The 22,447-nt window shown below is 47.4% G+C and overlaps 1 protein-coding gene across 1 annotated transcript; it reads left to right on the forward strand.

Moving 5' to 3' along the window:
- Positions 1-602: 602 nt before the first annotated feature.
- Positions 603-13,547, forward strand: hivep2b (HIVEP zinc finger 2b; the record flags this gene model as incomplete). The annotated part of the gene is made up of 7 exons (XM_084311084.1): positions 603-710; positions 903-4,490; positions 4,982-5,139; positions 6,600-6,775; positions 10,835-10,933; positions 11,097-11,929; positions 13,077-13,547. The coding sequence occupies 7 exons, from the start codon at positions 603-605 to the stop codon at positions 13,545-13,547; spliced, it is 5,433 nt and encodes a 1,810-aa protein (XP_084167210.1).
- Between the last annotated feature and the right edge of the window lie 8,900 nt (positions 13,548-22,447).

Below are 22,447 nucleotides of genomic sequence, written 5' to 3' on the forward strand. Positions count from 1 at the left end.
CCCTGCTACTCTTCTTCTTGTTCCCCCTGCTACTATTCTTCTTCTTGTTCCCCCTGCTACTACTCTTCTTCTTGTTCCCCCTGCTACTACTCTTCTTCTTGTTCCCCCTGCTACTATTCTTCTTCTTGTTCCCCCTGCTACTACTCTTCTTCTTGTTCCCCCTGCTACTACTCTTCTTCTTGTTCCCCCTGCTACTCTTCTTCTTGTTCCCCCTGCTACTCTTCTTCTTGTTCCCCCTGCTACTACTCTTCTTCTTGTTCCCCCTGCTACTCTTCTTCTTGTGTATGTTTAGTCTGTTCCTATTCTAGAGGAGCTCCTTCCTAATGTTCAGTCACTTTTCACGAGGCCTTTTTATTTGTATTTTTTTATTATCAAAACACAAATAGAATGAGATGATTGATAATTGAGTCCTTCATCGGGACGATCCCAATTCCACTAATCTGTCGATTCTGTCTACCTGTGATTTCCTTTCAGATGACCCCGCTCCCTGCGATCAATTCACATGAATGATACTATCGCCACGGTTACATAACGAGAAATCGCCCTTGAGAAATCAAACCCCCGGCCCCCCCCCCCCCCCGCGCCCGGCGAGAGACGGCGACATGGAGTCACTCGAGACGGAGGGTCATGGCAGAAACGCCGCGCGGGAGGAGGAGGAGCAGCGCACGCCCCCAGAAGAGCCGCCGCTCACCACTAAAAGAAGCCCCTCTGTGGAGTCGGAGGGCAGGCCGGGATGGCACCACCACCACCACCACCACCACCACCCGCGGGAAGGTCAGAGCGGCGGCAGAGACAACACGTGCGGTTCGACGGAAACGCCTGACTCGGGGAAATCGCAGCAATTAGAAGATCAGCAGTCTCGACAACACGACTACGAACGCCGGTCCCCGTACCCGCCGCAGGGGGCCGAGTCCTTCCCCTTCGGAAGACAGAAGGCTGTAGGTCACTCGGCCTGCGCGGCAGAGTCCCCGGGCGGCTGCTGCGGAGGAGGAGGAGGAGGAGGAGGGGGAGGAGGACCCCCCGCCTGTCAGCGGAAGTCTCCCTGTTTACCAGAGGCCCTCCAACAGTGCTCCCATTCAGGGATGGATCAGCTATCGGAGAACGTGTGCAAGATGGAACAGAAACCGCAAAAGCCCGGGAAGTATGTTTGTGATTATTGCGGACGAGCTTGTGCCAAACCCAGTGTGCTGAAGAAACACATTCGCTCGCACACCGGGGAGCGGCCCTATCCCTGCGTGCCGTGCGGCTTCTCCTTCAAGACCAAGAGCAACCTGTACAAACACAGAAAGTCTCACGCTCACTCCGTCAAGGCCGGAACGGTGCCGTTCTCGGAGCTCGGCTCGTCGTACAACGCCAACGCGGACCAGGGCTCCTTCGAGGGGGAAGGGGAGGAGCTGTACTCGGACGGCGAGCAGAGCACGGATACGGACGACGACGCCCCGCTCAGCGACCCGCTCCTCCTCCTGTCCGACTCGCCGGTCGAGGGATCGTCGGACAGCGCCGCCGCCGTGAAGGTGTTGAGTCTCGTCGCTCAGAAACAGGGAGTCGCGTCGATGTCGGTGGTGCAGGACGGTGCGCCCCAACAGCCGCGGGAAATCAACGCGCCGCCCGCCGCCGTCCAGGCGAGCCGCGCAGCGATTCAATCCTCCGCCGCCGTCAAACAGAGGCTGGCGCTGCGGCTCTCCGAGAAGCGGAGCGGCGACACGGAGCAGAACCTCTCGCTGCCCAGCCAGTCCAGCAAAGGCAGCACCGACTCCGGCTACTTCTCGCGCTCCGAGAGCGCCGAGCACCAGGTGGGCCCGCCGAACACCAACGCCAAGTCCTATCAGGAGATCATGTTCGGCAAGTGCTACCGGCCGAGCCCGAAGCAGATGAGCGCCTTCGAGGCGGACGACGAGGACGGCGGCGGCGGCGCGGACCCCAGCGAGTACACCGGCGGCGGCCGTTCGGAGAGGGGCGTCTCCCGCGTCTTCACGCAGGAGAAGGACATCGGCGAATGTATCAAGATAAACACCAAGTCGTTCGCGCGGGAGGAGACCAAGGAGGTGCAGTCGGACTGCGGCGCCGACCAGGGGCCCTTGACGAGGAGCAACTCCATGCCCACGTCCTCCGCGGTTTGCCTCAGCATGCCGCAGGGCCTCAGGGGCAGCCACTCTTTCGACGAGAGGTCGAGCTCCGGGGGCATGAGGAGACTCCGGAGGCAGGCGGCGTTCGAACACTCGCCACACGCCGACCCCGACCACCACAGCAGGATCCCGGAGGGCGCCCTCCCGCCGTCGGAGACGGAGAACTACCTGGCCACGGCGCTGGCCAACGCGAGCCACCAGAGGCACGCCATGGAGCTGGCGACTCGGAAGCGGCGGAAAGAGAAGAGGGAGGAGGAGGACTCGGCGGGTCAGTACGAGACGCACCGCGAACAGTGCGAGGAGATGTTCGACTCGACCAAGGACTACGAGTCGAAACAGGCGATCCAAGGGGCCATGGGTATTATAGCGTTAGCGCACGGGCACTCTCAAAGTATGCACGCACAGCTGGACAGGTGTGACATGGAGGTATCGATGAGCTCCGAAACCGCTGTTAGGAAAACCTTAGGGAATGTCATCTCTGTCATCCAGCACACCAACTCGCTGACGAGACCCCCGTCCGAGCACACGGAAGCCTACAACAAGTATCACGGCCAGAGGCAGGAGAACATCTCATTTCACGCCACCATGGAGGCGAGCGAGGCGTACGAGATGGAAAGGGGCGACGGCAGGCTGCTGGGGCAGTCCTTTCAACTGGCCCCCAAGCTGGTCCGTCAGTCCAACATCCAGGTCCCGGAGATCAGGGTGACGGTGGAGCCCGACAGCCCGGAGAAAGGAGCCCTGGCGGAGGCCCAGGTGAAGGAGCCCGAGAAGCACGTGGTGGAGGAGTTCCAGTGGCCACAAAGGAGCGAAACCCTATCCCAGTTCCCCCCGGAAAAGCTCCCGCCGAAGAAGAAGAGGCTCCGCTTGGCCGACATGGAGCACTCCTCGGGCGAGTCGAGTTTCGAGTCGGCCTGCACCAGCCTCTCCCGCAGCCCGAGCCAAGACAGCAACCTATCGTACTGCTCCACCTTCTCCTTCGACCGGGAGGAGAGCTTCAAGTCGCCGTCCCCGGCCAGACAGGACGAATTCGGCAAACCCCTGGAGCTGCTCGCCGTGCCGGGCAGCGGGCACTCCCTCTCCGTGCTCAGCCAGCGGCAGCAGCACGAGATGAGACGCTCCGCGTCGGAGCAGGCGCCCTGCAACTTGCGCAAGGAGTTCCCGGAGGCACGCAGCATATCGTTCGACTACGGCAGCCTCTCCCCCACATCCAAGGTTAGATACGCGGAGCTCAGCACCACCGGTCACCCTGCCGTCATGAAGGAGAGGAGGAGGGGTAACCTGGTGCGCCAGGAGTCGCTGAATATGGACGCCGAATTCCCGCAGGCTCCTCCCCCGCAAATGTTCCCCCATTACCTCAGCAACGCCGCCGCCCCGTTCACGCCGACGGCGGCGCTGCCGCAGGCCCTGCCGATATTCGCCACGGGAAACGCGTGCCTCCTGCAGCCACACCCGAGTCTGTTGGTGCCTGTCAGGCTCCAGACCTACGTGCCCTCCTACGGCAGCATGACGTACACCACGGTGTCGCAGTTAATGGACCGTCCGTATTACGGCGTGGGCTCCACCACGGTCACCTCGCAGAGCCTAACCGCCCGCCTGTGCACGAACACCGACGCGCAAGGTCACACGAGGATGCACACGCTCAAAGTGGAGGCCGTGGACCTCTCGTCGGCGAAGCTCAAGACGGGCATCCCGCTGTCCTTGACCTCCAGGACCATCTCGACCACCAACGCGTCCAGCTCGAACAAGCGCATGCTGTCGCCGGGCGGCAGCGTGGACGTCTTCATGGAGGTGCGGCAGCAGAAGCGCGTGAAGGAGGAGAGGATGTTCGGTCAGATCGTGGAGGAGCTGAGCGCGGTGGAGCTGGGGAAATGCTATCTGACTCACGCTCAGGAGGACGGCGCCGAATCGGCCATGGACAGCAGCAGCAGCGCCCCCGCGCCGTCGTACCCCATGCGGTCGGCCGGCGAGGCGGAGGATATCGGCACGGAGGACGAGAAGGTGCCGATGGACGCGACGGGGCAGCTGGTGGTGGCCAGACGAGACGCCTCGGACGCCGAGCGCCACCCCAGGGCGTTCTCACAGTTCCCCAGTCTCCGCACCACGACGGGCGTGAGCTGGTGCTATCTCAGTTACACCAAGCCAAACTGCACGCACAGCAGCAGCCCCTACGCCTCCGTCTACACCGCCTGGTGCGTGAGCTCCCACAACCCCAACCCCCCCAACCTGAGCACCGGCAGCGCCCTGGCCCTCCTGCGGTCCCGGCAGAGGGGGGAGAAGGTCATATACACCGTGGCGGCCATGTGTGAACCCGGCACGGGGAAGCTGGTCTCCTCCTTGCTCCTGTGGAGACAAAAGATGGAACAGGTGAGACGACCCTTCTGTCCACGATTCCCCCCGCAATGCACTGCCACCACGCTTGTCCCATCACTCACCGCCACGTCTAATATAACAGTGTTTATTTATCAAAAGCATCACGTTACCTTGTTGATATCCCGTCAGCTCGCGTCAACTGCATGTTAACAAGAGCGTCCGCTCCTCCCGATTTAGTGTCTATAATGCACATACGGATGCTTGTAGTACCACTCCACGTAAAAAACACAGTGTGTACAACACGACGGTATCGTCAAAAGCGTCACATTACCATGGCTGTGTGCTTTAGAGCTGCATGTTAAACAACAAAGAGTGTCCCGTCATTTGATTCAGTGTCTATAATGCACATACGTAGGATGCTCGCAGTCCACACACCCGTGTATAACATGACAGTATCGTCGGCTTTACCACGTCGATACCCCCCCTGCCCCCGTGTGCTCAGAGCTGCATGTTAAACAGGGTGTCCGTCTGTTCGTCTGGCTCAGCTGCAGAGGAAACCGGAGCTCAAGGAGGTGGAGATCACCTATGGGAAGAAGGTGAAAGACGCCAGCAGCCGAGGGAAGAGCGTGAAGGATGACTGGAAGGAGCGGGAGCCGTCCGCCACCCAGGCGGTGCCCACGCGCATCAAGATCTTCGAGGGAGGGTGAGTCGCGTTAATATAATGTACACCATCTGTCGTTGCAGGAAAATGCATTGGTTATGTTGTTACGGTTTATTAGGGCTGTCCTCATCGAATGAGTGAACTCCTCTTGCCGAGTGAACTATGAACTCAATTCTTGTTGACTCATAGGCTATGTTCACACTGCAGGCGAAGAGTGGCCCAAATCTTTTTTTTTTTTTTTTTTTTTGTGACTCAGATCTATTTTTAGCACAACAGTGTGAACAGCACAAATCACATGGAATCTGATCTTTTCAATTCAGATTTTGGGCCACTTTCACAATGGTCCTAAATCAGATACAGGTCTGATTTTGTTTTGCAACGTGACTTTTACTTCACGCTAGATTGACATTTTGTCACAATTCTCTTTTACGCCCATTTCTTTATTGTTCATTTGCACATGCGGGTCAGTTCAGGAGCGTGACCAGTTCACACTGGAATCTGATATTGGCCACATTTAAAAGATAATGTGAACAGTCAAACAAACCAAAAGAATGATCTGATCTGAGCAATAAATCAGAATTGAGCACTCAGGCCTGCCATGTGAATGTAGCCATAGTTGCGAGATTGTGTCGACTAATCTAATAGTCCATTTATTCAAGAAATTATTACACGCCAACATTTTGGGAAATTTGCTTACTGTCTTCTCCAGAGAGCGACAAGAAGATGGATACCAGTTTCCTCTCTGTGTGTTCAGTAGAAAGCTATCTGGCTGCACGTTAGCCTAGCTTAGCACAATGAATGGAAGCGGACAGTGCCGGTTAGCCTTCGGGAGAGGCGTTCTTTTAATGCTAGTCGGCTTATGGACTAAGCAGGACAGTCCTATACTGGTGTTAAGATAAGATGAGATAAATCTTTATTGTCTGTTGATACAGACATTTGTTTTGTGTCAGATCAAACAATACTGCGTTACAATTTTTTTTAAACATAAGACAACCATGTTACGGCAGAGACAGATGAGACATCAGAGAGCCTTAACCCCTTCCTTCCCTCCCAACCAACGTTATTCATTTGATGATCAGAAATCAGAAAGGTCTTTATTGTCAAGTAAGCTTGCACATACAAGGAATTCGTCTTGGCCGTTTGGTGCATCAACATTAACAGACAATTAAAGTAGAATACAATTAAATGGAATATATATAAACAAAATTATAATAAAAATACAATAGAGTCCAAGGTTATTTTGTATTGCGCAGCCCTTTTATATTGCACTGTCCCGTGTAAGTTGTGACCAAATTTCTATCCTACTTGTTAAGTAGGCTTTTTGAACGTGGCACAAATACATTCTAAATAGGTTAAATAGATTTAGCCTTTAGGTAAAAAAGCAGTACCCAAATGGAATATGACATTTTCTCATTTTCTCATCTTCATGAGACTTTGCAACAGTTTGTTGTTGTTTTACACTCGTCGTTGCTAACTGACACGCCGCCCGTCCCGTCCGTCAGGTACAAGTCCAACGAGGACTATGTGTACGTGCGCGGCCGCGGCCGGGGGAAGTACATCTGCGAGGAGTGCGGCATCCGCTGCAAGAAGCCCAGCATGCTGAAGAAGCACATCCGCACGCACACCGACGTGCGGCCCTACATCTGCCGGGTCTGCAACTTCGCCTTCAAGACTAAAGGTGAGCCTTAAGTTCCTCCCTCTCGTACCGTCCGTCCCCCTGTCTCATCTGGCCGCTACCAGATGAGACCGGCAGCGTGGCTATATGAGTAGAGCTCTGGTTCGAGCCCCCGGTCAAGGCTGCTGTCGGAAAGTGGTGTTGTTGTCCAGCAGGGGGCACTCTGTCCTCTGTACTAGTCAGTAACAATGCCCTTGTTACGGTGATAGGGACGCCTCTATACTTTAGGCAAGTGGCTTGTCCTTCCGCGTTCCCGTTTTGCGCTCTGATTGGCCACGCACATTTCTGGTCATGTGACATGTGCGCCAATCGTGGGACGGCACATTTTTTGGACGGTTAAGCTTAGGCGTTCTTTCGAAGTTGGTTAAGGTTAGAGTTTGTCCATGGCGATAGAACGCCTGGCCTGATTCCAAACTCTAACCTTAACCAACTGCGAAAGAGTCGCCTAAGCTTAACCAGTGATAAACTAGGCGTTAGGTAGTTTGCAGGCTGTTAGACCCGGAAATAGGCGCAGAACTTGCCGTCCCACGATTGGCGCACATGTCACATGACCAGAAACGTGCGTGGCCAATCAGAGCGCAAAACGGGAATGCGGAAGGACAAGCCACTTGCCTAAAGCATAGACGCGATAGGGACACCGTACAGCTGCGAGTGCCGTCCTTCGGATGAGACGCTAAACCGAGGTCCTGACTGAATCTCGGTCGTTATTAAAGAACCCAGGACGCCTATCGCAAAGAGTAGGGGGTTCCCCGACGTTCCTGGCCAAATTCCCAATCCGGTCTCTGACATCAAGCCCACCTAATAATCCCTTCCCCTTAATTGGCTGATATCAATCCCTGTCTCCTGAGCCGTTGGCGTTCAGCCATTGTGTAGTAGTGTGATGTAGTGCCGGGTGCCAGTGTCTGGTAGCCATTGAGCCTGCGTAGCCCAAGGTTGGGTGCTACCAGTGGTGGTGAAGGAGGCAATTTCCCTTCCTTTGTAAAGCGCTTTGAGTCTGAGAAAAGCGTGATATAAATGTAATGAATTATTATTATTATTACCACCTCGTCCTGAGGATGCTCGTCCTCCTCCTGAAGGTCGTGTAAGACCGTTTGGCAGCCTATTACAGTTTTGCAATGATGGAGTCCGTGGGAAGCTCCGTTCCTTTTTAGCAATCTCATAGTGATACCGATAGCTACGTTGCTTTTACTGAGCGGTCCCCAGAGTTTGCTCTGAACAGGGTGAATCTGCATTTAGCTATACGATGCCCCTCTAGCTCATGGAATGAACTCCAACAGTCCTTAAAGCTTGAGATTCTCCCCTCCGTCGCAGAGTTTATAACCTTGATCTCCAACCTTTGTCATTCAAGTTGTACGTGTTTTAATTGATTTGCTATCTTTACTTACGGTCTTATTGTTATGATTTTATATGCTGTGTGATTTAAATGCCTTTTTTTGTGTGCTGATTTCTGTATGTACACTCGACGTGACTGTAAATGAGGGAAACCTCAGTTGCCTTTTGAGTTTAAATAAAGGTTAGAGAGGACTTTAGTTTGGGGGGCATTGGACAAAAAAGATGGAGGGAAGAATCCATTTCTGTCCACTAGTGGAGTTTAACCTACCTACAGTACTATGTGCTAGTGGTGGGAATCCCCAGAGGCCCCACGATACAATGTTATCACAATACTAGAGTCCCGATACAATCTTGTCACGATACAATGTTATCACAATACTAGAGTCCCGATACAATCTTGTCACGATACAATGTTATCACGATACTAGAGTCCCGATACAATCTTGTCACGATACAATGTTATCACGATACTAGTCATGATACGATGTTATCATGATACTAGTCATGATACGATGTTATCACGATACTAGTCATGATACAATGTTATCATGATACTAGTCATGATACGATGTTATCATGATACTAGTCATGATACGATGTTATCACGATACTAGTCATGATACAATGTTATCATGATACTAGTCATGATACGATGTTATCACGATACTAGTCATGATACAATGTTATCATGATACTAGTCATGATACGATGTTATCACGATACTAGTCATGATACAATGTTATCATGATACTAGTCATGATACGATGTTATCATGATACTAGTCATGATACAATGTTATCACGATACTAGAGTCGTGATACAATGTTATCACGATACTAGAGTCATGATACAATGTTATCACGGTACTAGAGTCATGATACCAATGTTATCACGATACTAGTCATGATACAATGCTATCACAATACTAGAGTCATGATACGATGTTATCACGATACTAGAGTCATGATACAATGTTATCACGATGCTAGAGTCATGATACAATGTTATCACGATACTAGAGTCATGATACAATGTTATCACGATACTAGTCATGATAGAATGTTATCACGATACTAGCGTCATGATACAATGTTATCACGATACTAGAGTCATGATACAATGTTATCACAATACTAGAGTCATGATACAATGTTACCACAATACTAGAGTCCCGATACAATCTTGTCACGATACAATGTTATCACAATACTAGTCATGATACAATGTTATCACGATACTAGTCATGATACGATGTTATCACGATACTAGTCATGATACAATGTTATCATGATACTAGTCATGATACGATGTTATCACGATACTAGTCATGATACAATGTTATCATGATACTAGTCATGATACGATGTTATCACGATACTAGTCATGATACAATGTTATCATGATACTAGTCATGATACGATGTTATCACGATACTAGTCATGATACGATGTTATCACGATACTAGTCATGATACAATGTTATCATGATACTAGTCATGATACGATGTTATCACGATACTAGTCATGATACAATGTTATCATGATACTAGTCATGATACGATGTTATCACGATACTAGTCATGATACAATGTTATCATGATACTAGTCATGATACGATGTTATCATGATACTAGTCATGATACAATGTTATCACGATACTAGAGTCGTGATACAATGTTATCACGATACTAGAGTCATGATACAATGTTATCACGGTACTAGAGTCATGATACCAATGTTATCACGATACTAGTCATGATACAATGCTATCACAATACTAGAGTCATGATACGATGTTATCACGATACTAGAGTCATGATACAATGTTATCACGATGCTAGAGTCATGATACAATGTTATCACGATACTAGAGTCATGATACAATGTTATCACGATACTAGTCATGATAGAATGTTATCACGATACTAGCGTCATGATACAATGTTATCACGATACTAGAGTCATGATACAATGTTATCACGATACTAGAGTCATGATACAATGTTATCACAATACTAGTCATCATGATACGATGGTATCACAATACTAGAGTCACGGTGCAGTGTTATCTCGATACTAGAGTCACGATACAGTGTTGTCACGATACTAGAGTCATGATACAATGTTATCACGATACTAGTCACGGTAGGATAGTATTGCAATTTATTGCCTTTTTTCCAACTGAAAATGATTTCCCCAATGGAAACTCAGTTTTCCCTCTGTCCGATATCTAATACAGTATAAAGTATCGGTATTGGTTCATCCCTAGTTGTATTATGGATAGCGGCACGGTGGTGTAGTGGTTAACACTGTCGCCTCACAGCAAGAAGGTCCAGGGTTCGATTCCCGCTTGGGGACCAGGTTTCCATGATGCCAGTTACCCAGGTGGGGTATCTCCCAGGCCTTTCTGTGTGGAGTTTGCATGTTCTCCCCGTGCTCGCAAGGGTTTCCCCCCCGATAAGATAAACCCAATGGAAAAACATGCACAACAATAGATCGCTAACGCTGTGGCGTCCTTGACGAAGACGGACAGGAGCACTTGGATTGGTCCCCTGGCGCGGCTCACGTTGACGCCTGTCTGCTCCCGGCTGCCCTTGGGGGGGAAGGACGACGGGATGGGTTAATCGCAGATACGAATTGCATGCATGCATCGCATGTGTGCCGATTGATGACCTCTGAGCAGGTCCTAAATTATAATAATTATTATATGGCTTTATTTATCTATCTACAGGAAACCTGACTAAACATATGAAATCCAAGGCGCACATGAAGAAATGTCTTGAACTGGGCGTGTCGGTTACGGTGGATGACACGGAGATACAGGAAACTGGTAAAAAAAGAAAATCTATTAACTATTTATTTTTATGATTGTAAAGCACTTTGTAACTTTCATAATAATAATATTTTTTTTTAAATACAAATAAATAGTGCTATAACAAATAATAACATGATAAATCTATTAATGTTTATTTTCTATTTTCTCGTCGCTGAAGACGACATCCAGACGGACTCCAAGGCGGGGGTGGTGAGCTCAGCCAAACACCAGTTCTCCGACGCCGAGGACTCCGACGGGATGGACGAGGACATGGACGACATGGACGACGAGGACGACGAGGACGACGACTACGAGGGCGACTCCACGCCCAAGCTGCGCTCCCGGAGCACCAGCCCGCAGGCGTGCGGAGGAGTCACCTCCCTGTCCGTCACGGCCACCGCCGCCCTCCACGGCATGTCCGCCTCGGACGTCCACGGCTGCTCCCTCGCCTACCTGCCCAGCATCGAGGTCCGCCACCAGGCCGGCGGCGGCGGCAGGCGGACGGGTCCCGACCGGAGGTCCGCGCTCACCGCCGCCGGCGTCGACCCCGAGCAGCGGGAGAGGTCGGCGGACGAGGACTCCCTGACGGCGCTCTCTCCGGACCAGAGCTGCTTCCTCTTCGACCCCTACTCCTCCTGCCTCCTGTCCCCCGGCTGGGAGTCGCCGATCCGGGAGCCCTCTCCCTCCCGCCTGCGCTACCCCTCCCCCAGGAGGGAGATCTCGCCCCGGGGTCGCTCCTCCCCCAGGTGGGAGACCTCCCCGCTGAGGCCCAGCTCGCCCAGCTTCGTGCCCATCCAGCACCTCTCCCCGGTGTCCATGGAGAGGCCGCTGTCCCCCGGCGCGGACCTGGCGGGGGGGAAGCCCTCGGCCCGGGGGAGGCAGAGGGTGGTGCTCCGGGCCGTGTCGCCGCGCCGCGGGTCGCACCAGCACAGGGGCGCCGCCGGAGACAAGGCCCGGCTGCAGGCCAAGGTGGAGCCGGTCCAACAGCACGGGCCGTTTGAGATGGAACTGGTATGTGGTCTGGCAGCGCACTTACACCCTGTTCCGCATTCTCCATCAACTGTTTATTTTGTATAATCCAGGGTATCTTTCTGTGGGGTATTAAAAAGTCTTTAAAAAAAGTATTAAATTCATAGTTCTCAATTTAAGGTCTTAAAAGGTATTAAAAAGTCTTACATTTTATTTGCACAGGTGTTACATTTGGGGGGGGGGGGGGGGGGCCCAGCTGTCAGGTGATAATATTAAATATATAAAATGTTTTTGTATTCAAGTCGTTTTCTTTTATTTTTTGCGAGGCTACTGGGAGCTTGATGTGTCTGGCGAGAGCTTGTATGGAACGTGTGAGAATTTAAATTGGTGTCAACGCCGGTTCAGTGTCGCTGTGTGTTTTTAGTTTTTCTTTGCTAGTATAGTCGTGAAATTGGTATTAAATTTAGCTCTACGTGATATTAAAAAGGTCTTAAAATGTCTCAAATTGAACTTGTTGAAACCTGCAGATACCCTGTGTTTATTTTGTGTAATTGGTTTCTTATAATTTCGCATCAACACAACGTCACATACTGTACGTTGATGACCTTGTTTTATTTCTTAGTTCTATACATTTTATTTACATTTAGTAATTTAGCTGACGCTTTTATCCAAAGCGACTTACAAGTTCTGTACGGCAAGTCAGCAGGAAGTAGTAAATACATATTAGTATAGTAGGTAGTAAATATAGACAAGGAAGATTAATTAGTGGAAGAGAATTAGTGGAAGAGTGCCCTGAATTTCCCCAAGGGGATGAATAAAGTATCTATCTATCTATCTATCTATCTATCTATCTATCTATCTATCTATCTATCTATCTATCTATCTATCTATCTATCTATCTATCTATCTATCTATCATAGTAGTAAATACACATAAGTATAGTACTAGATAGTAATATAGACAAGGAAGATTCATTAGTGGAAGAGTGCATAGTAGTAAATACATATTATTAGTATAGTAGATACATATTAGTATAGTAGGTAGTAATATAGACATGGGAGATTCATTAGTGGAAGAGTGCATGATAAGAAGGTTAGTAGTTGTTGTTGTTGTCACTGTTAAAGGAACCCGCTGCCCCACCTAACGTCACCTAACGTCACCTAACGTCTTGCCAAACGTGTTGTTCCAGGACCAAAGGGCCGCCTTGGCCTCCAGCTCCTCCCCCCACCTGGACGTGCTCAGCCACCACCTCCCGCTCCACTCCCAGCTGCAGGCGCGCAGCCTCCTCCCCATCAACCCCGTCGGGGGCGTCCGGACGCTGCACTCCCCCCCGCCCCCTTCCTCGCCCGGCGCCAACGACGACGACGACGATGATGTCAGCCTCTCCCCGACGCCGCACCGCACCGGTGGCAGCGGCGGCTACGGGGCGGAGGGATCCGCTCGCGGGCCGGAGACGGGAGGAGGAGGAGGAGGAGGAGGAGAGGAGTCCAGAGGTCAGGACCCGCCGTCCTTCTCCTCCTCCTCCTCCTCCTCCCATCTGACGGCCCGCGACTCTCAGGGGAACCAGCCCGCCGGGGACATTAAGCAGGAGGAGAGCGTCCTCCAGACCTGCGTGACAGCCATCGCCTCCCTGACGATCACCGCCGAGGACCCTCACTAAGACTCGCAGTCTCTCTCTCTCTCTCTCTCTCTCTCTCTCTTTTTCGCTGAAGAGGCCCAGGAACAGTTATGTCCCAAGAGTGCAGCTCACCCCCCTCCCCCAACACCCCCTCCCACCCCCACCCCCACCCCCCACTTGCAACCGTATCGTCCCCAGACCGGCAGCAGGCACATAACCTCATCCCATTAGAGCAACTCTAAATAACGCTTCCTCTGGTCGGCAGTGTGTCTATCACGTATATATTCCAGACAGACGACTTTTTTTTTCTTCTCTATCTGGACCGAAGATCAAAACCTTCACATGTGCTCCCCTCTTCAGAGAGAGACCGCTTTTTTTGAGACGATCGGATCAGCGAGAAGCGGGAAGGTCACGGGGGGGGGTCGCGGTGGGCGAAGCAGCGAAGTTATTACTGGGTGCAGGTGCAATATGGAAAGATATTTAAGCTAATATGCCTTTGTTTGACATAGTAGTTTGCATACAATTGCACATAAAAATCTATTTATGAATTCTGTACAAATATCCCTAACGTATACTCCTTCTTTAGAAGCATACAAACAAGTGTATTTTACGTGTACTTTGAAATATAGACTGTTGTTTAATGTAACCATATCGAGGTGTGAAACTGTAGTTCAAGTGAATGAAGAGTTATTATAAGGGGGTGGGGGAGGGGAGGGGGGGGGGGGGGAGTATGTGTATTACAAAACAGTCTGACCAAATTTTTGAGTAGACTTGCTTCTTGTGCGGTTTGGTGCTTCTGATCGAGCAGCAACGGTCTGTGCCTTTACTTTGCTTTATCACTTTGTGTTCAGAAAAGCGTGCGTGTCGAAGGTCGCGGTTTTGCGAGGTACTTTTATTGAAGAGTTGTCAAGAGATTCGGGGGAGTGTGTGTCGGCGTCGAGAGGAGGCTCGCTCTCTCTCAAAAGCGTAGCTTTTCGTTTTTTCAATCGACCGCAGTCGAATCGGTAAAGAAGCGCTGTTAGACGCAGCTTGATTTAATGTAAAAACAATCTTAAAGATATTTCCTATGTTGCATTTTCTTAATGTTGTGGTTTTTATCTTGATAAAAATGCATGGAATTTGCTATTGCACAAAAATAGAGAAAGTTATTATGTAATTATGTATACTGTAAGATGTATTTATATATTAGAACATAAGCACTTATTGATACTGGTAAATATTTGACTACTATTTATATGGTATATCTGGTACTTATGCAGCAGTTACAAACATGCAGTGAGCCACACGTCATTGCTTTGGTTTCTCACGTCATGGCTTTTGTTGAAGAAGAAAAAAGATTTGGTAGAATTTTTTTTGTTTTGTTTGTTGTTGTTGTTGTTGTTGATGTTTCTTATATACAGATGACCATAAGCATTTTATGAGTTTGACAATGCACTTTCATCCTTTCATCTTTGATAACTAAATGACTAATGGTCGGTTGGGAGGAGTAAAAAACATTTATTACGTTCTATTGTCGAGTTGAAACATTCCAGTTATTTTTCAACTGAATATGTTTCTCGTGTGAAGAAAAAAAAAAAAAGTGTGGCACACAAATTGAAGGGGCTATGATAATCAGTTGGTAGTATCTTTTTATTTTCTGCATTTCAACTGTAACTGGATGAATCATTTATCACTTACTGTAATTCTAATGTATTGATGTTAAGAGTGTGGGTTGGTCTACTATCGCGCTATGCTTCAGCTCAAAATGTAATTAATCATTCACCAAATGCATTACTTCTCTCTGTATATATATATACATGTGTATTTTTATTTTTTATTATGATTTAAACTATTTTTGCAGTGTTGAACTCTGATATATTTTTACGCGCATCGTTTATGTCTCCCGGGAGGTCAAAATGTCTGCGGTTGATGTAGCGGAGCTTTTATTTCGAGAAGGTGATAAATGGCACAGTGTCGATCGGTGGCACGGTGTCGATCGGTGGCACGGTGTCTTATCAGTGACACCTGTCGATCAGTGACACGGTTGTCGTCTCATCGTTTAGCAAGAAAAGTAGTAGAGTTCCCTTCTTCAAATGGTTCGAGAACGCATTTCAAAAACAGAAAAGAAAACACTTTATTCACTCATGTTTACATACAAAAAGAACATTTTACAGGTGCACTGCTTTAATTTGTGTTCTCCTTTTTTTTTTTTTTTTTTTACAAGGAACGTACCTGTAATTCTATGATTTCATGACTGTACTTTTCTTTGTCGTGATAACGGTGTAGAATGCTTATAAAATGTGAAGGGAAACTGAAGCCTTTTTTATTATTTGCTTTTCGCATCTGGAATTCAGATTGTGTTTTTTGTGTTTTGTTTTTTTTAGTTTTTGTTTGTTTTGTTTTTATCGTCGTTTCATATTTTACCGAGCAGCGTTGTGCCTCTTCTCTCACGTCTATGGAAATTCCCTGTTCAACACACAGAGGAGAAATCATTTATACCTCTCAGCTAAGATTCGCGAGGATATAATAAAAAAGAAAACCCCTCAGTAGTAGCCAATCCCTTTGTTGTTCAGCTATTTTGCATTGAAACTGGATGGTCAGGACGGAGTGCCTCTTTTATGCTATGAGGGAATCTATTGTTTGGTGCTCTACTTTTTAAGATTAAATTGAAAAAAAATTGTTTAACAAAAAAAGAAAAAAAAAGGAATATACTTCTTCTAACCCAAGAACGTGTGTTGCAGCTTATTTCATTATTCCACACCCTGTGTCATGTGTTCCGACTCGCTCTCTGCTTTTTGGGGATTGTTCAAAATGGCTGCCCCCTCCTCATACCTTTCCTCTTGCATAATTCACTATTGTTAAATTAGAGCAAGTCCAGAAGGGTTTTCAGATAAAAATCATTCACATCTTATCCGGAGGGGTGGCTCTGTGCAGAATGGATGTGTTTAAACGAGACTCATAACACTGACACCCGCTGGTGAGAAATCCTCACTGCAGATGGGAGTATGGAGGAGGAGGAGGAGGAGGAGGGGGGAGGGAGGGGAGAAGAAAGAAGGAAATAAATTATTCCAAAAATAGTCGTTACCTTGTGACTAATATTGAACCGTTTCAGATCTTCATCTGAGCCGTCTCACTTCTTCATTGTGCATCAGTTCCCATGGGAGAACTGTAAGCAAGCCTTACTCCTCCTACTGGTTCTTCTATACTGAGGGGGGGGGGGGGGGGTGGGGGTCTCTTCTAATTCTGACCAATCAGAGAGACCGTGAGGTTGTTTTTCTTTTTTTCCTCTCTCAGTCACTAGGCCTGTCAGGTCCATTTGTTGGAATAATTACATGGCTGTTAACCAGCATCCTGTCTTAAAATAAAACTACCAATTACTACACTATGAATTGAAAATGGGGGACCCTGATGTAAACAAGACAAACGTCTTTCTCTGGTCTGCATCCCCTTAACAATTGTGTGTATTGAGCCGTACTGTATTGTACCCATTCTGCAATCTGTTGAATAAAGTTTTCATTCATTCATCCATTCATTCATTCATTCATTCATTCATTCATTCACTTGATTTAAAGCAGCAGAGGTCTCGGCACAAAATGGCTCCATGAAATGTTCACAGATAAGCTACTGGAAAATTTAATGCAACCTGGGGGCGGGGGGGTTATGAAAAAAACATACAAATACATTATCATATTGGAATCTTTGGTTTAGCAGTGCTTTCTAAGGAACATTTGAAGTATCCAATTATTAATCTAGGGGAGAATAGAAATCATTCTTTGGTGTCAAAGGTCACCATTTTGTCCGCACTCAAACATGTTTGGGGGGAGGGGGGGCGGGGGGAGTGCAAACAGGCATCCCTTGAGAACCAACACTGCTCACTGTACCTCACAAGTATTCTATAGCTTTGTGGTGAATTCTCAACAAGGGCACAGGCCCTTTTTAGGTGTCAGGGACTCGAGCGACAAAAGGGCACCACCACACCTCTGAATGGGAGGAGTAATGGGTCTACTTTAAAAAGGGTCCCCTCTATTTTGATGGGTATCCTGATGCATTTTAATGATGCTAAAATAACACCGAAATGCAACAAAAGAACAAACCAAATGCTCTCTGAGAGGGACGTTTCTGTATGAAGTCTTACATATGCTCAACATGTCTGCTCAACAAGAGTTTTGTTTTGCTGTTTTAGGAGGCCCAAATAATGAGTTATGTAATGAGAATAAAGTAACTAGCAACTACATGTTAAAGAGTCAGAACAAATAGTATTTAACTGATAACATTTAGAATTAGAAGTAGTAAGCAGGTTCATTCATTCATTCATTCATTCATTCATTCAGGTAGAAATGTGGATTTGAGTGTGAAATGGACAGTCCTTTTTTGGGAAGTGATGGTAGAAGCCATTCTGGAAGGCCTGAGACCTGAATCAGGCCTGAGACCATAGTAACTGATGGTTAATCATCGGTTTGTTAACCTCATATTCCTCATTAGTTAACCCCATATTCCTAATTAGTTAACCCCATATTCCTCATTAGTTAACCTCATTCGTCATTAGTTAACCCCATATTCCTAACTAGTTAACCACATATTCCTCATTAGTTAACCCCCATATTCCTCATTAGTTAACCCCATATTCCTCATTAGTTAACCTCGTATTCCTCATTAGTTAACCCCGTATTCCTGACTAGTTCTGGTGGTACTTCAACCATTATCTCCACCGCCCCTAAAGTAAAGTGTTAGTGGTTTCTTTCCGTTGGTATGTCTAGGACAGGGACATATCTCTGTCCCCTCTCTCTCTCTCTCCCTCTCCCTCTCTCTCTTCTGTGTTGGAGTGAGCTGTGCCCCTCCAGTTTATTTTGAGGTGTTCTTATCACAGCTGTTGTATCCGTGGTGGCCAGGCTCTCAGAGTTCCTCTCCACTTCTTCTTTTCCCCTCAAGCCCCTGGTCCTGGTAAGAGCCTCTTCCACTTACTCATTACTCTGCTGGGTTAAGAGATGCATGTCTTGGAATGGCGTTAAAAAAAAAAATCGGTAGAAAGGATAATTTTTTGTATGGTTTATGTATAGATTTGACAGGCCACTGTTTATATTTATTCTTAAGAACGCTTCAAGATGCGCGCCCTTATTGGAATTTATTAGATGTCTTTCCTGTGTGATTTTGACGTTTTGCCATGCGCACACGGCGTGGACATAAGATAATAGCTACGTGATTTAGAGGTTAGCTTAGCCTGAGCCTGCTCTGTCCTTGTGTGAAGTAACAGTTCAGGGTGATTGATTTTCTCTTGGAATAGACAACAACTTTGTCTTCTTCAGTGACAGCTTGATTTCCTTGGGGAAAGCAAAGCCAGTGGAGGTTTCTAGTTCACTGAGAGAAATGAAACGCGGTCGGAGTCGCCTTTTACCCCCCGGCAATGATTTATTTCAAATATATAATTACTTTTTTGTGTGTGTGTGTGTGTGTGTGTGTGTGTGTGTGTGTGTGTGTGTGTGTGTGTGTGTTCCTTTAACTAACCGTCTCCTTTGAAGACGCCGAATACAGACGGGGAGGCCGGTTATAGGCCGTCTTTTTCCCCGTCCGTCATTAGTCGTAATTGCGACTAATTAGAGTAGAGTAGAACCACTGACAATTACATAAATAAAGAGTGGATTAGAAATAAATAAATAACTTGACCATATTAAGAAGTTCCTAAAAATAGCCCCTGGAGCAGGAACAGGTGCCATGTGCTCTGCTTGTGAAAGAGGGAGCGTGAAGCGCTGCGGCACAGATGGCTAATTTTATGCACGTAAACAGGGCCTCAGCCAGGCACACCGAGAGACCCAGAGACAAACCTCGTCTTATGGTGTGTGTACAAGGATATATACCTGACATTCAGGGCCTCCACTTGTACACTCTCTCTCTCTCTCTCTCTCTCTCTCTCTCTCTCTCTCTCTCTCTCTCTCTCTCTCTCTCTCTCTCTCTCTCTCTCTCTCTCTCTCTCTCTCTGTGATATGATCATACAATGCGTCCGCTTTGCGAGATATTCGATTCATCGCGTCGTCGATGGTTCTTTTGGCATTTTGTGAAATAAGTATATTAGATTGTGTGTTTTACGACCCAGCTGAGGTCTAAGGGTAAAAGGGCTGTGACATAACTATCGGTTGATTGAAAGGATGACCAGGATGACGGGGTTTTGACTGAAGGGAGGAAACAAGATGGAGACAAACACAAACACTGGGGGAGCAAAGGGATGTGACAGATTGGAGTAGATTATTAAAATGTATCGTCATTATACGGCACGAGTACCGTACAACGAAAGGAAGTATAATGCCTTGTAGATGCCACCGAAAAGACCCACGGGTACTACATGCTGTATATGTTGTCGAGGAATCCCTTTTGGTCGCCCCCCAAACAATAATTTACATCTCACACCTTGGTGAGAACCAAAGGGTCACAGCCTCCCACCCCTCTCTACTCTTAAGCTAAGAGTATCCTCTTCTCTCCCTCAGCAAAGCTCATTTAACATGTACCTTGTAGATATGCATGTTTACTATTAACCCTTTCACTGCGACCATACAGAAGGTTAACCCTTTCATTACCACAAGGTTAACCATCTGTAGTGTGGTAGTGAAAGGTTAACCTTCTGTAGTGTGGTAGTGAAAGGGTTGAACCTATATTGATTATGAAGATCCGTCTACAACATAATTGACGAGTTCGGTTCCAGCACACCGTTCTATCGTAGCAATTGTCGTACGGTGAACATGAATTGTGAGACACAGCAGTATAGACTTACTTTGTGGATAGATGCTTCCGCGTTTCCAAATAATACATTTGTATGAATGGGCATTTACATTACATTTTCCATTTTAGTCATTTAGCTGATGCTTTTATCCAAAGCAACTTACAAGTTCTGCACGACATGTCAGCAGGAAGGGTACGACTCTTTCAGCTGAGTGACAATGTTCATCAAACAGTGTTGAAACTTGGATGCTGCAGTGCATAGTAGTAAAGACATATTAGTATAGTAGGAAGAGTGCATGATAGTAGAAGACAGTAAGAAGGTTAGCGTTTAGTTTTTTTGCACCTCCTTACATGCACTACTGCAACGCGGGTTTAGCCCCTTGAGTGTATCAATAACCAGTGCTGGAGTAGTATTAAAGTATTTTTGCTGTACAAGCTACTTGAGTATTTTCATTTGAGGGAACTTTATACTTTTACTCCACTACATTTCAAAGGAAATATTGCACTTTTTTACTCCACTACGTTTATCTGAACCCATCAGTTACTAGTTACTTTGAAGAAAAAGATTTTGCATAGAAAATACGGCATATATATACTATATACTTTCACATTTGAAGCCTGTCAACATCAAGAGGACATAATCAGAGCCGCATAACTGGACCACATACCACTTTAACATCAAATCAAATCACAACATCACAATAAGTCAAGAACAAAACAAGAACACCATAAAGTCCAATTTTTTTTTAAATAAATGCAACACTCCCAGACATACCCCACGCGAAGGTAAGGACAAACTCACTAAAACCTAGCAATAGGAAAAAATGCACCAGAGGCAATGTGGAGGAGAGAAACCTTAGAAGGGCCGTTCAAGAGGGGATCGCCCTTCTTAGATGTCGGTGATAGTAGTGTTGCAGTAAAACAGGCGAACAGTTGGTAAGCATGCACTCATATGTGTAGTGAAACACAGATAAGTGCATGCGATAGCAACTGAACATTTTGAAAGATTAAAGATAGAGTCATCACTCCGAGACAGCCACTCACAGGGAGACAGGGAGACGGGACAGGCGTTAGACAGTTCGCGTGATTGTGATGGGCGGACATAGCAATAGATACAAGTGGTAAGCATATATGTGAATAGAATAGATATATGTAGTAAGCATATTATGTGAATAGAATAGAAGTACTTAACCCAGCAATGAACTCCACGTCTAAACCACGTTGACAGACCACGGACAGAAGACGGTAAGAAGCTGATCCATGGCCTCGTGGTGCACGTAGAACAGTCACTGCAATCTTGGCCAAGACCCCGAGACATCCACCACCTTGGTCAGCACTACGAGACAACCACTCACAGAGATTGGGACGAGTTCCCATGTTTGTAGTGGGCAGAGATGGAGCAATAAATACATGTAGTGAGCATATGCATACATGGTGACAGTAGAATCATAGTATATAAGAAAATTGTGAAATTGAGTAATAGATAGAACTACTGCAAGCGTATGGATACAGGATGAGATACAAGACAATAGCCCAGGGTCGTATGCCCCGTGGGGGCAGGAGAAGCCACTCAGAAGGTTCAGACAGAAGGCGGTATGAAGCTGTTCCATGGGACCGGTTGAGACAGAGACAGAGGTTAAAAAGGTTCTCCCATGTCTGCAGAAGAGCAGACATGGGAGCGAATAGACATCCTAACTAAACTAGACAGATTAATCTAAGGGTCAGTCCCCGACCAGGTGAGATCAGGGTAGGTTGAAGGAGAGAGAGAAAAGATGGGTCTTAAGCAGGGATTTAAAAGCTTCGACAGAGCAGGCGCCCCTGAAGGACGGCAGGTAATTGGTTCCACAGGTAGGGTGCGCGGTACACAAAGGCTCTGTGGCCGGCGGATTTCTTTTTAACCCTAGGAATCGATAGAAGCCCCGCATTTTGTGAGCGCAGAGGACGAGCGGGCGAGTATCGAGAGATGAGATCGGATAGATAGAGCGGTGCAAGCCCATTTAAAATTTTGTAGGTGAGGAGTAGCACTTTAAAGTCAGATCGGGCTTGAATAGGAAGCCAGTATAGGGCGGACAAAACTGGTGTGATGTGATCACATTTTCTAGTTTTAGTTAGTATCCGTGCAGCCGCATTTTGCACGAGTTGAAGATTTTTGATGCTTGAATTAGGTAGGCCTGTAAAAAGTGCATTACAGTAGTCTAGACGTGATGAGACAAAAGCATGAATTAGGGTTTCAGCATCAGCCAGAGTTAAAATGG

This window comes from Notolepis coatsorum, assembly GCF_963971535.1.
Source record: "Notolepis coatsorum genome assembly, chromosome: 3".
Taxonomy (NCBI): domain Eukaryota; kingdom Metazoa; phylum Chordata; class Actinopteri; order Aulopiformes; family Paralepididae; genus Notolepis; species Notolepis coatsorum.